Here is a 14,551-nt window from a genome sequence, read left to right on the forward strand (position 1 = left end):
CTTCAAGGCGAGCGGCTCAAAGCGGCTCTGGGCCAACAAAGTTTTTGATAGCATTCCATTTGGTTCTTTCACTGCGATTCGGTGCAAATTGAGTGATGATGGGAGATTGAGAAGAGTAAATTGTAACAGCACCGAGGAGAAGGATGAATGTGCTTCAATTAAAACTTAAACCCCAAGTCAAATTTACGCAAACTACTGCAGATTAAAGTCACACTTCATCGCGTGCAGAGCTAGTGGAGAGATTAAACTAAAAAAAAAACATCAAAAAATCGTATTCATAAACGTCATAAAAACAGATGCTATAAATAAAAGAAAACCTAGAACGAAAAAAGCTCAAAAAGAAGAACAAACCTTCTTATAAAACTCATAAAACAAATGTATAAACCAAAACTTTCTTTTACCATGCTCTGCTCTTTTTAAACTTTTGACTTAAATTAACTTTTTGGCTTTCCTTGCGTCTTACTTACTATTGTTGTTTCTCTTGCGTTGAACTTGATTTGATTCACTTTTGTTTTCTTGGCGTTAACAACAAAACCAACCAAAATTCGTTCCAAATGCGTTTGTAGGACGAGAAGAATCAGCTTCTCATAACGAATCTTTGGCTTTCGTTGGTAAGTCTCAACTAAAACTCGCCATCATAAATCATAAAACCTAAATCCCGAATTTAAATACTTACCTATAGCCTAAATCGTATTTTAAATAATGTGTATTCGCTTTAAACCTACTTACTTAACCATAAATCGAGCATCAAGGACTCTTTCTGACTCCGTCCAGCAGAAAGCATATATATATACTATATCTATATATTTTACATAATCATATTCAATCTGCTGAATGCGTATCCTTCTAGTTGGTATTGCTGTATGCTGGACTCGAGCCAGATAGAGTCTGTCCTGATTATAATTTAAGCACACACGGTGCTAAGAGTTAATCGAGTTCTCGTTTGTTCCTCGTTGAAAGATTCATCTGAAAACCTGCTACCCAAAGCTCTGTTGTAAAAAACGCTTAATGTACGGACTATTTATCCGAATCTCTCTTTCTCTCTACTTCCCTCTATCTCTCGTTGAGATTGTGTTGGCTTAGTACGTGTGTGCGTTAAATTATTTAAACATCATCACTTAAATAAGTACCATTAAATCCAAGCTAAAATACTGCATTAAATCGCTTATTTAAATACAAAACCCACATACTCACAGACACAGCTAAATATATATAAAAGAGAAAGATACCTTGATTTCCGATATTTCCTTTTATTCTCTTTGAATTTATAACTTTTCTACCTAGAGATCTGCAAAGGCAACTAGTTTTTTTCTGCTGCGAATAAATCCTTTTTTGACATTTTTATTTAGAACTCCATGCGAGTTGGCTTTAGTTTCTTTTCTACTAAGAGCAACTAAAAATCAAACACATAAACCGAATCGACCAGAAAAACATAACTCTAAACAAAACCTAACCCGGCACAAAAAGTACACACATACCCCACACACACACACACACACATCTGCATGCCAGGAGATCGCATCCTGTAATGAGTCCTTTCTGTATCTGTGTTGGTTCGTCCTGCATGCCTCTGCATTTACCTTTGTGTGAGTGCTTATCTCGTGTGTGAGCGTAAAAAAAAGGTGATATATGCCTGCGGAAATGGAGCGGGGTATTTCCGCTATTTTTTCGCACTTTTCCTTTCATTTCCGGTTAGAGCCATCCAGTCCTGTCAATTGACGAAATTAATTAAATTATTTATTTAGCACGTGAAGTCGTCGTTTTCAGTGACCGAATACACACCGGCATGGCGTCCAGAAATTGTAGTAATTTCGCAATTGCAATCAAACACAACACACACATGAAATGCCGCATCTCTCGCCTGCTGCAATCGGCTGCAATTTCAGTATTTATGATTGATGCATGGTCGAATCGAGGCGTTTATAAACTGTTTGGTACTAGCCATTTGAGTGGTCATGTTCGAATGTGTGTCGATTCGCCACTCACAACCGCAGACAAGCAGCAGCTGGAATTCCAAATGCCAGTCCTTCGTCCTTCCAGCTGTCGATAATGCCAGTCAACCGATTGTTGTTCTGCTCGACGGCCCAATTATGCCGTCAAATACCAATTAAAAGCGGCAAATGAACGCAAAGGCCAACGGGAATAAAGCGCGACCAGAAAATGGCCAGCAAAATCGATGACTATCAAACACTAAACTTAAATTGCTTCATATAGATATGGTTTACTACGTGCACAATTATTTTGCTTTCAAAGACATTCACGTTCTGAAGCAATCAATTTGGACTTAAAGTATATTATAAAAACTTTATAAAAAATACAGATTTTCTGTACATTAAGTTTTGTTCAAACATATGTAATGACAGTGTGTATAATTCAACCAAATGGTAATAGTTAATTTCAAACTAAAGTTGGCCATAAGAGGATTGGATTTAGAACCCAGCGTTTAGCCACGCATCACTGAATGTGAGAATGTGAATGTGAGCTTCGCGGTAACTATTTCGCAAAATAATTGCCACACTCACATCAAAATCCGTGTCCTTCCGCCGGCGCACAAAGTGGTGAAATGTTTTTAGGAGCACGGAGCAGCATCCTTTCCACCTTTCCGCCTGCGATGGCAATGGCATCTGTTTTTACAGCTGCCATAAAAACCGCACACAATAAAGCTGAAACAGTTTTAAAGCAAATGCAGATAGTAGATACGTAGGCAGCACTGTTACAATTTAATGCGGCACGGAGTCGTGGCATTTAATTAAATTTTTGTGATTTAAAAACGGGGGTACTGTGTGTTGTGCTGCTTTTCTGTTTTTCTACTTTTCTGCTTTTCTACTTTTTAGCTTTCTTGCTTTTAACCGCACAGAGATGGCGGTGGTCCAAAGGGGTCGTCGAGGACAATTGCTTGCTCTAAAAATGCCACAAATGTGTTAAATTATAAACATAACAGCGGCAGCAACAGCAATAGAGGCAACATGAAGCCACGGCAAAGGCGAAACTTAGTAGAGGGGAAACTTTGCCGCTTTTATGACACGAACATGAACCACTTGTAGGAAAGCCACAAAACGCAACGAGCGGTGAAGGGGGGCAAGGGGGAAGAGTCGCAGGACGCAGGACGCAGGACGCGGGACAGAATCGCGTTGCAGCAACCGCAGAGTGACACAAAGCACTGAACAACTGTTTGAATACACAAGGAAAAAGTATGAGAAGTATATAAAGAAGGTATATCATTAATTTATAAATATTGGTGTCACAAATTTCTTTTATAGCTTTGAAAGCTATAAAACTATAATACTTTTATATTTTTAACCAAATTTGCCACTCCTTTTTTTTTCGCTGTGCATCCATGAACGGGATCAGAAAAGAGCAAACGAGGAACGTTGATAAAACTTGTCTCATGTGCGGTTCCGTCGACGGGTGGCAGTGCGGTGCGGGGGGGTTGACTTAGCCAGAAATTTGTTGCAAGTTGCACATTGTTGTAGAGTGCAGCAACTGTGTATTAGTATGCGTACGTGACGGTGTGCGAGTGTGTGTGTGCGTTGGCATGCTCTCGAGCAACAGCTTGCCAATCAGTTAGCAGAGTCGGCCATCTCTTAGTCTTAGCCCAGTCGTAGTGCGTGAGTGGTAGTGGTAGTAGTAGTAGTAGTAGTTGCATGTGTGTATGTGTATGTGCATATGTGCATGTGCTCAGCAGTTGAGTAGATTTCATTTCATTTCATTTCGGAGTCCTTGCTTTGCCTCCAACTTACTTTTCATTCTATACCCAAATGCCCAAAATGAACATAGCCAGAGATATCCGTTTTCTTTTCCAAACATCACGTCGCATTTTTCGTTTGAATTTTTAGACGTTTTATTTGATAGCAAAATACATATGTGTATATTGAAACCACTTGAGAACCGAGCAATCAATATTAAAACTAATAAAAAAACCTGTCAACGCAGGAGTGGAACGACTACAATCTGCGCTGGAATGAAACGGAATACGGCGGGGTCAAGGATCTGCGAATCACGCCCAACAAGCTGTGGAAACCCGACGTGCTCATGTACAACAGGTAAGTGATCTGTGTCCACCACTCCGGCCGGACTCGATGAACCCGTAACCGAATAGAAAGGCTATCGCAGCCCACGATGAACCAAAGAAACTAATCAGAATCTGAGAATCTGAGAATCAGTATAAAAGTGTTTGCGCAATACATACTATAACCAGCTACATAGAGCACTCTTAAGTCTAGGCATAGGATCGTATAGCCCCAAATACTTATAATCCAATCACTGTAATACTCAAACAATGGTAAGTTAGGCTGACCAAAGTAAAACCCACAACCACCGGAGATGAAGTCCCCAGAAAACATTATGTTATTGTTTCGTTTTGCGTTCGGTTATAGCTATAGTTATATAGTTATACTTAGTATGTACGTATTACGTAGTTGCACTTTAGTTGGATTTCCATAGATTACTAGCTTACCATTAGTAACATTCGGTAACTTGAAGGATTTGTTGCATATTTGTTTCCAGATGGAGATGCAAACTCCAGCTGAGAACTGTACTTGCAACAAAGCCGGTGAAGTTTTTGTTGATTCAGTTTATAATATGGTTTGTATGGTTCGATTTGAGTTGGTTTTCGAATTGCAAACAATAATCCCCAGCATATTTAATATGTTTGCATACACTTTAGTTACATATGTATGTACGACCCCATGTCCACGCTCATAATTATATAACTATTATTATTATCGCATTATAACCCACTCGCTATTGTTTGTGTGTCTATATGTAAACAGTAATAGAACAGTATTAAAAACAAAAAGAAAAAAAGGCAAATACGAAAATCGAACTAAGCCGCAAATCAAACATGAAATTGTGTTTTTGATTCGGTGGCTAAATCGACTTTTCCCACCCGTATAATTATGATATTTGTGTTTCGATGTTATCCACTTATGATTTGCTTTCAATGTTTACGTTTCGAAAAGTGACTTAACTACAAAATAAGGAAAAAAAACAAAAAAAAAAGAAAAGAAAACCAGAATAATTTCCATTTGTTTACTTCAATAAGAGTAGTTTACACGCAGTGGTTGTCTAGTGGGACTGTACATTGTCAGCTTGCCGTTGATGTGGGCCTCACATTGTAATTGGATTCGTAATGCTAACCGAACGTTGTATAACACATGAAATGCCTGAATTATCCAGCATTAACTAAACCAAACATCAAGCCATAAAAGCGAACTAAACCAAATGCGAAGTAACCGCAGAACAAGCTAAATAATCGCCCAGACTAAACTCCAAACAACTAAACTTTAAACTTTAACATTAACTTTGTTTAACCAGAATGTTGCGCAAGTATTTTGTTCGAAACAGCACGGCTCAAATTCCTCGAGGAATCGAGGACAGCGGTCTGTGGTCTGCTTTCCAGTCAAGGACTCACACCTTCTTAACTCCAACTTAACTCGAGCTCAAGTCAAAGTCCTGTCGCTCCATTTCCGAAAGACAATAACCTCCTCAGAGATTGTTCAACAATATGCTGGTGTAATATTTCTGGTTAGACGTTCAGTACTTGAATTTATTTGGCCGACAAACGAATACCGTAAAGCAATATTTAAAACTGCAAAATGGAACGAAAATGTTTTTTGTCATACTCATACGTAGCTTGCAAAAAACAAAACAAGAAACCATCCAGACCATCACAAAAAAAAAAAAGGCAAAATAGATTTTCAAGTATTGTGCATGAGAAATCAAATCCCTCTTACTAAACAAAAGACTAAATAAAGCCGCATAAAAATAAAACCAAATGCAAAATATATATTCAACCTAAATCCCCACCTCATCCCACAACTAAAACAGCTGCGTTCCAGCCAGGTGACCAAAACAACCTTCACTTTGTCTGGACACCGGCTGCCACCACCCAAAACCACCCACCAACTAACCAACCCACCACCCGCATTCCATAAACACACACACATATACACGAAAGACATCACAAGCAACACAATTAAATTAAATGTTAAAAGTATCTAAATAGAGAGTCCATCCTATATTAATATACATTTAAGCTAAAGCTAATTCCACGCTCCTAACTCGAAAACTTAGCTAGGCTAGCTAAGCAAACCCATCAAGTTAATATTAAACCCAAGCACCAACAGATATCTCCACCACAATATACTCGTACTATATATCTATATCTATCGTGTCATCTCAGCATTTTAAACTAACAAAAATCATGGCATATCCAGAAAGCATTACTTTAAACTAAAAGCTCTCGGCTGACCGAGATTCGGGTGCACCTTCCAGTTTAATAAACTATATTGCACATTTCTAATCAAATAATTCATAACTTAATTAAATTTGTAGATTATTTTGCCCCTCAGTCCGCAGAAGGAGTACATTTTTCATTTGGCATAAAATAAGACGTGTCTAAAACTTTTCCGATTTTAAGCAGCTTTTATAAGTTCAAGGCTTTTATCAAAGATTTTTTCTACACTTTTTTAGAAAGTCTAATATTCTGGAAGGCGCATCCGTGTGTTTTATAATCCTAAAAGCAAATACCTAAAAGAAAGCCAATCTAACAAATTAATGTTCAATCGCTTTCACTAAATGTTAGTCTATATGTCCATTTAGTTAGTCTAGAAGTGTGAGTGTGTGCGTGTATATTTGAGCATAACATCGCTGGATTCCCACCATTCCGATTACTATTTCTACAATCACGCATTCATCATACGCCCCGTAAGCCGATGCAAAAACATTGCCACAACAATTGGCGAAGGGAGTTCAAATTACAAATGTTTTTGGTCTCCTAACGAGTGTTAGATGCCCGCATCACTCATTGCCGTGCCTTGAATAATTGCCCTTTCATTTCTCATTTCGCAATTTTCCATTTTCCATTGCCCATTTTCCATTTCCCATTTCCCATTCGGTTGGCTTTTAAAATGTCCGCTTCAGCGAGCGTGTGTGTGTGTGTGTTCAGCTGTGGCGGTGTGCGAGTGTGCGTGTGGACTGCAATCAACAAAGTAATCAATTGTTATCGGTGTGCTATATATCGTTCATCTTAGCTATTTGTTCACTTGTGTATGTTCCTAAACAACAATAAATGATAATGAGCTCATGTTTCCCGGTTCTTGTTCGGTGTCCAATTATAATCATCTCTATATACCCAGCCCAGCTATTGCTGTATACTAACCCATAACCATAACTTTATATCTTTATGTTTAATCGTCTAACTACCCACCTATATGCCCATATCTATAACCAAATATTTACATATATATATACATATATCTTTTGCCGTCTGTGTGTGTGCGTGTGCATCGATGTGTGTTAACAGACAGGCGTCGAGGAATCATGCGGCATACCCATTAAGTCTGCGTAAGTTAGCCTAAGTACCAGCGTAAGCCCCACGCTCCAAGTTCCAATACCCAAACCGACTGCATGCACCCGATCCCCGCCAGAAACCCCAAACATCTCGGACCACAAATGCAGGGGGGGACACCTAATGAAGTGGCAGCTGTGGCTGCGAATGATGATTGCGGTGCTACTTTGTGCTGGGACAAATGACTGCAAAGGAATAACTCCATTTCTCTAGATTTATATCGCATTCAGCGTTTTTCCTTACCCACGGAATTATCTGCCAGATATATCCCATACACGAAATGCATTCAGGCCGGGGGCAAAAAACGCTTTCCATCTCCACCAGTTGCCCGTGCTCGTGAGCAAAAACTTCATTATGACATTTTCATATTCTTTTTTTTTTGGCCAGGTTTTCCCTGCCGCGTTTGCCCAATGCGATTGCAGTGAATCCGTTTTTGGTGCACAAAAAAATTCATAGAGAGAGCCACACAAATTCGTGTCCAGCCAGGGGGAGCTTAAACATTTTAAGCCATAACTTGAACGTCAAAATTTGTTGCCACATCCCCGTGACTAAAAACAACTTAAATGCCACAAGCCCCAAAAGCACAAAAACTCTACAGCTGCGAACTGCGAAGTGAATGTCGCAAAAAGCTGAACCATACACGCATTTAGTACGGCTCCAAACTTGGCTCAAATGAAGACAAACTGCTGCGGAGACTTTGGGCCGGCTATAAATGCACCTGGCGGAGTGTCAGCTCGTGGCATTTGCAGAACTAATTGCAATTTATACTTGCCACTGCAGCACCCAGCTTATTTAACCTAATGGCGGAGCACAGTAGGGTCCGGTGGTCACACACACACACACGGTTTACGCTTGATTGACGCACGGGGCGTGTATTACTCGTATTCCCCGTTTCCCGGGCTGCGAAATGGAATTTACATGTCACCCGAGAGCCGGGGCGCAAAAAAAGAAGGGAAGGGAAACAAAAGAAGAGCCCGACGGGAAACAATGAATCAGAACACGTACGCCCAGCTGCAGGTTTAATTTCCATGGCACGCAGCATCCGGCGTTGATTTCGCCGGAAAAATGGGCATCGCATCGAATCCGTTTGGCAGGACCGACCAGAGGCCAAGACAAAGGACGAGGCTGGAAATAAAAATCATATTGATTAGCTGGCTGCTGGGATAGTCAGGGGAAATCAGTAGATGGAGTCGGTGCTGCGGCTGTCAACTTTGTTTGCTAATGAACTTGCCAGGACTTCGTCCAGGATTCGTGGCCCGTCGAGCGATAGAAGCATTTGCCCGCAGTTTGCAAAGGATTTCTGCCAACATGGCTCCGACAGACCTTCACTGCGTTTAATTTATTAATTCCCTCCCCTCCCAAACCCTCACAAAGCCAACTCACATTTGGACCTAATTTGTATGCGTCGCCAGCGCTGCTAATGTGCGGCCATCATTTAGATCAATAGCTGTGGCAAGGCATTCACAGACACGGATATGGATACACAAAAAGTTGCCACGCCGGCGAGGATTTGGTTCTGCCTCATTATTAAGCAAATCAATCGACTACAGCTCCTTCTTTTTTTACTTATGCTGATTTCGAGCGCGGATTGCGATTCCATTCACGGCTGATTAATTGAGATGCCGTTCCTTTAACCATCAATGCCAAAAGCTTTCACTCTAATTGCAACATTATCTTGATATTTTTCAAAGCATCAGAAGTTGGTATTAAGCCGCAAACCAAAAAGAAAAACTGAAAATTGCGAACTGAGAACTGAAAACTGACACTGATCCGTGGCCCAAAAACCGAATCCCAGTCGAAAGCCACGTCAATATTAATAAGGCGCAGAAAACGAAAGAGCACGGAAAGCGAAAAGAAGCAAGCCAATTTTTCACTTTTGAAATTAAAATAATTTTAAATGCGGGCCAAGTGATGAAGGTTGCGATGCCCGAAAAGGATTGACGTGCCAATTAGGTGTGCAAATTGAAATTGAAATATGTTGCAGCACCTTCGGTTTTAACAAGTTTTGCTTGGTCGTAATGCTCCCCACCTGGCTGTCATATGAATTATGTGTGACTTGCATACACACAGCTATCAATTCTCGGTCCAGTTGAAGAGCCACCCAAGCCGCAAGCTCTTAAGCCCGAGTGGACCACATCTGCGCTTCGGTTTTCTGCTTGACCAGTCGCTAATCAGCGCACAAATACCGCTTAAATGCTACAGCATTTGCATGTAAGCCTCATTACCACGGGAAACACGCCCCAATACGCCCCAACACGCCCTCAAAGTAACCAACCCACCCACCCACAAAGTACGTACTACGTACATCATACGTACTATAACCCAACCCATCTCCCATTTGGGGGACAACATGATGCCCCGATGTCATTGCCTCTTTGCGGTGACCGAAAAATGCAAAACAAAATTGTCCACAAAATGTTTACGCAACATTCTCGGCACTCCAGTCGAAATCAGAGCAGTAATTGCATTTTATTGCAGCTTTCGCGGGCAGCAGCAAAGTCAAGAGATACTCATACATAATGCACGCAAATATATATGTATCTACATATACGTATATTCACTGATGGGTTTATATCTATAGCATGCTTTGCCACATTTTTCGAGTATCTGCTGAGGTTCATTTGCATATGCGCATATTGCTACTGACTAGATACTGGTTACTGGCTAGTGGTTACTGGCTACTGGTTACTGGCTACTGGTTAGTGGCTACAGAGATACGAAGATACAAGATACACACACACATAGCTACAAAGATATTTGTATCCGGCCAGCCGCAGATTGCCTTTGCCATTTCCCGGTCCTGCGTCGAGTGTTATGTGGCAATAGAAATTCCGCTGGGGTCGTCGAGCGCTGTCTGTGATCCATTACAGTGGACACCCCACCAAACAGAACCAAGTAAATCCGATTAGCTTTAAGTAACATACAAGTACATATGTAAGTCTGCCCCCAGTAGAGTTTTAGAGAACACATAGACTTTAAGACCCACACACAACCAGAACAACAGCCCACACACCGAAAATCTCCCAAGAATTCCCAGAATAGATATATCCCCCGCAAACTCCCAGCTCTAGTTAACTAGAGCATAGTCCACAAAAAACCAAAAACAAAAAACATTTTTAGTAGTTATGAAACAAGAGAATGACAAACTAAAGCGCAAGTCACATATAACCAAACAAAAGTCGATAAAAACTAATTAAATAATAACAATACAAAAGAACAGAGGATAACCAATGAATCGAACTGATTATTAACCTGATAAGCGATAACAAAGCAATCGATCGAGACAATAATCCATTAAAACAAATTGTACAATAATCTAGCGCGGATGAGGGATTCGATGGCACGTATCACACCAACATTGTGGTCAAACATAACGGCAGTTGTCTGTACGTGCCCCCTGGTATCTTCAAGAGCACATGCAAGATAGACATCACGTGGTTCCCATTTGATGACCAACATTGCGAAATGAAATTCGGTAGTTGGACTTACGATGGAAATCAGGTAAAGTGGCAAAATACGACAAAATACACAGCAAAACAGCAAAATACAGCAAACAGTAGCCAAAACAGCAAGTAGTTCCAATAGTACAGTGAACGCTGGCTACACTAGGCAACACATCACATTATCCACACGAACACACGAACTTCAACACATTCCAACTCGAGCACGAACTCACGCTTTTGCCAATCACGAGACTCACGCACGAGAAAGCGCGAGGGAAGTCCAACAAGCCGAGAGTTGACTGTAGGCAAAGCAATAAGAAAATATAAAGAGCGTAGGATAATTGAAATGTAGGGTTTAGGACGGATTTGTAATTTCGTTTATATGCTTTTCCAAACTTCTATCTCTTTCTCTCACCGTCTATCTATCTCTATCCACCCAAAACTATCTTCTAGTTTATCTCATGTCGAACAATTCTTTGCGTTTTTGCGAATTACAAAACCAAAAGATCGCAGTGTTGTTAACAACACTGAACTGTAAGAGGTCCTGTGTGTCGGCTGAAATATTCAACTCAGATGATTGAATATTTTATGCCCACACGCCCACAATAAGCTTAGCCCAAAAAGCAACCGCTTTCAACACTGGTCAGCCGAATACAGTGTTGGAAAGACGCGGTTGACTCCTTAGAAAAGTCCTCCAAAACGGAATCATGTGTGGAAACGGTAGATTCTTTCACCGCAGAGAACTTCTGAAGTTTCAACTATTTTGCATGGTAGCAGGCAAAAAACCACGCCCAAACTAATCAGCATCAGGCGAATATTTTTGGACGACGTAAAGACTCTTAATGAAAGTCAACAAAGAAAGAAAAAAATATGTATTTTTACCGAAAGTAATGGATGTTTTGAGAACATCTTTGATTTGCAGCGCTTTTATTTACCACGTATTTTGCACCCACAAGAATTTACAAACAAATCTCAAAACAAATGAAAAGAATCAAAAATTCTATATTTTGCTCGCTCTCTCTCTCTATCTCTCTCTCTTTCGTACACCTCGAACACATGCTATATCTGTACATAAATGTTGTTTCAATGTGGCTTATTGTAAAAACTCTTAACAAAATTCAACCACAAACTAAACTCTTAAATGTTCTCTTTCTCCAATTAAAAAAAAATACAAAAAACTGAAACTCAAACTCAATGACCAACCTCCAAAAAAAAAAAATGTAAAAATTAATTTGCCTATTGCAAATTGATTTCCATTCTCTGTGAATACCCATGAAAAAACAATACAAAATATTGTTTGAAAATCAGTTGGATTTGGTTTTGAATTCCGAAGATGGAGGGGATCTTTCCGATTTCATAACAAATGGCGAGTGGTACTTGCTTGGTTAGTAAACAAACCTCATTACGCTTATTTCTGTAACTGTTATTTCGTTCGATCGTTGTCATTTGTAAATGTCTTACCAGCATATCCGCAATTGCAAAGAAATCGCATTTCGTATTATTTCACACATTGCTTGCCAACCAAAATTGCTTCATAGACCATTTTGATTTGCTTAGCTTCTGATTTCATTGAACTAGTTTTACGATTAAGTGTATGTACATATCTTTGCGATCTCGATCGGAAGTCCTGAAACGATCTAATCTGTAAAAATCTGTTGTACATACCTGTGTCCTTGTGTCTATATGTATGTGTATCCATGTTTGTGCCTTTGTCTCGATCCACGATATCCTTGCCCGAAGCTCACTAATCCAATTTTATCGTTCAGCCATGCCGGGAAAGAAGAATACGATAGTCTACGCCTGCTGCCCAGAACCATATGTCGATATCACCTTTACTATACAAATACGTCGCCGTACATTATATTATTTTTTCAATTTAATCGTGCCATGTGTGCTAATCTCATCGATGGCCCTCCTGGGCTTCACATTGCCGCCGGATTCGGGCGAGAAACTGACGCTGGGTGAGTATGCCAACCGGGTCGCGTTAGTCCAAACACAGAACCACCTCAGTACATACATATGTATGTACCAACCTGAATCTGAACTGAATAATGTAATATTCAACTTGTGAGTTTTTCAGCGGTGATTACCCCATTTCGAAATTACCAGTTCGAGTCCCCCAAATGCATAGATGTATCAGTGTTAGTTACAGAGTTAGGATATCCGGCAGGTTAACGAGTTTTCTTGAGGTCAAGCAGCAAGGTCAAGCAGCCAGGGTAGCGAAATGAGGCTAAGCTGGATTTAATTATCGAATAAAGATAAACACCTAAACCCCTTAAAATCTACGTATTCCACGCTGCTTCCAACGATAGTCAGTCTATGCATGTTCTCTGTTCAGTTTTTAACTAAAGTAAAAACACTCTTAAAAATCAATCAAGTGTTTCCTTTTTTTAAAACTTGATAGAATCAAAATCGACAGTTATTATTCATGGTATTTGTACTAGAAAATATATGAAAAAGGAAACACTTTTCTTGTGCTTTTAAAATGAACTAAAAGTCCCTGCTGTCCCGTGCAAAGATTAAATAAATACCCCCTTTTAAACTCCATGAACAACCCATCCCGATAAAGGAGTTAAATTAAAACCTAAAGCCGATGAGTAAAAATGTATAAGAGTACTTCTCATTTTTCGATAAATACTTACTAATGATAAAACTTATTCCGTAAACTTAATCTTTCAGTTTTCCGATGTGTTTTGCGTTCGACTTTGATTTAAATTGCGTTTTATATTTATTGTATCTCTTGTTGCAGGCGTAACTATACTACTATCATTAACAGTATTTCTAAACCTTGTCGCCGAGTCCATGCCGACAACGTCGGACGCTGTTCCTCTTATAGGTACACACACACGATATTAAAACGCTATAGCTATAGCTTAAAGTACGGACCGATCGCGATCGGTCGGGCTATCGACCACTACTTACTACCAGTGGCGAGCAGAGAGTCGTGCTGTGCTAATGCTGTTTTTAGTTAATCATTAGTTTTGCTACAGTAGTGCAATGAACTGAGAAACGAAAAAGAAACTAAAACTAAAACCAAAACCAAAACCAAAAACCAAAAACCTCTCACGAATACTAACAAATGATACCGATCAGAAACGAATACGAAATACCAATACCAATTAACTTTAGCTTTCAACACTTCTGTAACTGTAACTGTAACTGTAACTATAACTGTTTTCTGCCTCACACCCTCACACACACTCGAAAGCCCGGAAACCCACACACCGGATATCCGGAACACCTCCACACGAATGAGGAATGATCAATAACTCCTAACTCTCCGTATGTTTGCCATAGATCTGTCCTAATCTTTCTGTAATCTCTGGGACTCTCCTCACCTCGAGTGCCACCACCGAGCCTATGCCACTGGATGTCGGATAGACTAGCCACCACACGAACTATATATGTTAGCCCCGAACACCACTGAAATCACAGCCAACACTGAACTCAGAACCTTTCCAAGTACCAAGTACCAAGTACCAAGTACCATGTGCCATGTAAAGTACTCAAGTCGAGCCCGAGGAACACTTTCTTTCCGTCTTTCATAAGCTTTTCTCTCGCTTCTCCTACTAACCTCAGCTCATGGTCTTGTAAAGTCTTTTGCCATTTACTTTTTGATATCTACTCATATCTACTCCGGTTAGCTCTGACATAATTGGTATACGAACACACGACAAACACCCATCAGCACTCGAATCACAGCCACAATCACAACTACTGCCACAACAACAACAGCCCAGCTACAAGTACAAATACA

At 40.1% G+C, this 14,551-nt stretch overlaps 1 protein-coding gene across 6 annotated transcripts in view; it reads left to right on the forward strand.

Moving 5' to 3' along the window:
- LOC122626332 (acetylcholine receptor subunit alpha-type acr-16) overlaps positions 1 to 14,551 on the forward strand; it is a 74,351-nt gene that overhangs the window by 50,919 nt on the left and 8,881 nt on the right. For 2 of the 6 annotated variants that reach the window (XM_043806544.1, XM_043806547.1), the window contains 5 exons: positions 567 to 611; positions 3,934 to 4,043; positions 10,672 to 10,852; positions 12,103 to 12,178; positions 12,561 to 12,755. In XM_043806544.1, coding sequence (XP_043662479.1) covers positions 567 to 611; positions 3,934 to 4,043; positions 10,672 to 10,852; positions 12,103 to 12,178; positions 12,561 to 12,755 — 607 coding nt within the window. Of the gene's footprint in view, positions 1 to 566; positions 612 to 3,933; positions 4,044 to 10,671; positions 10,853 to 12,102; positions 12,179 to 12,560; positions 12,756 to 13,543; positions 13,631 to 14,551 lie in introns of all 6 variants that reach the window. The other 4 variants (XM_043806543.1, XM_043806545.1, XM_043806548.1 and 1 more) reach the window with 3 other exon arrangements.

This window comes from Drosophila teissieri, chromosome 2L, assembly GCF_016746235.2.
Source record: "Drosophila teissieri strain GT53w chromosome 2L, Prin_Dtei_1.1, whole genome shotgun sequence".
Classification (NCBI taxonomy): Eukaryota; Metazoa; Arthropoda; class Insecta; order Diptera; family Drosophilidae; genus Drosophila; species Drosophila teissieri.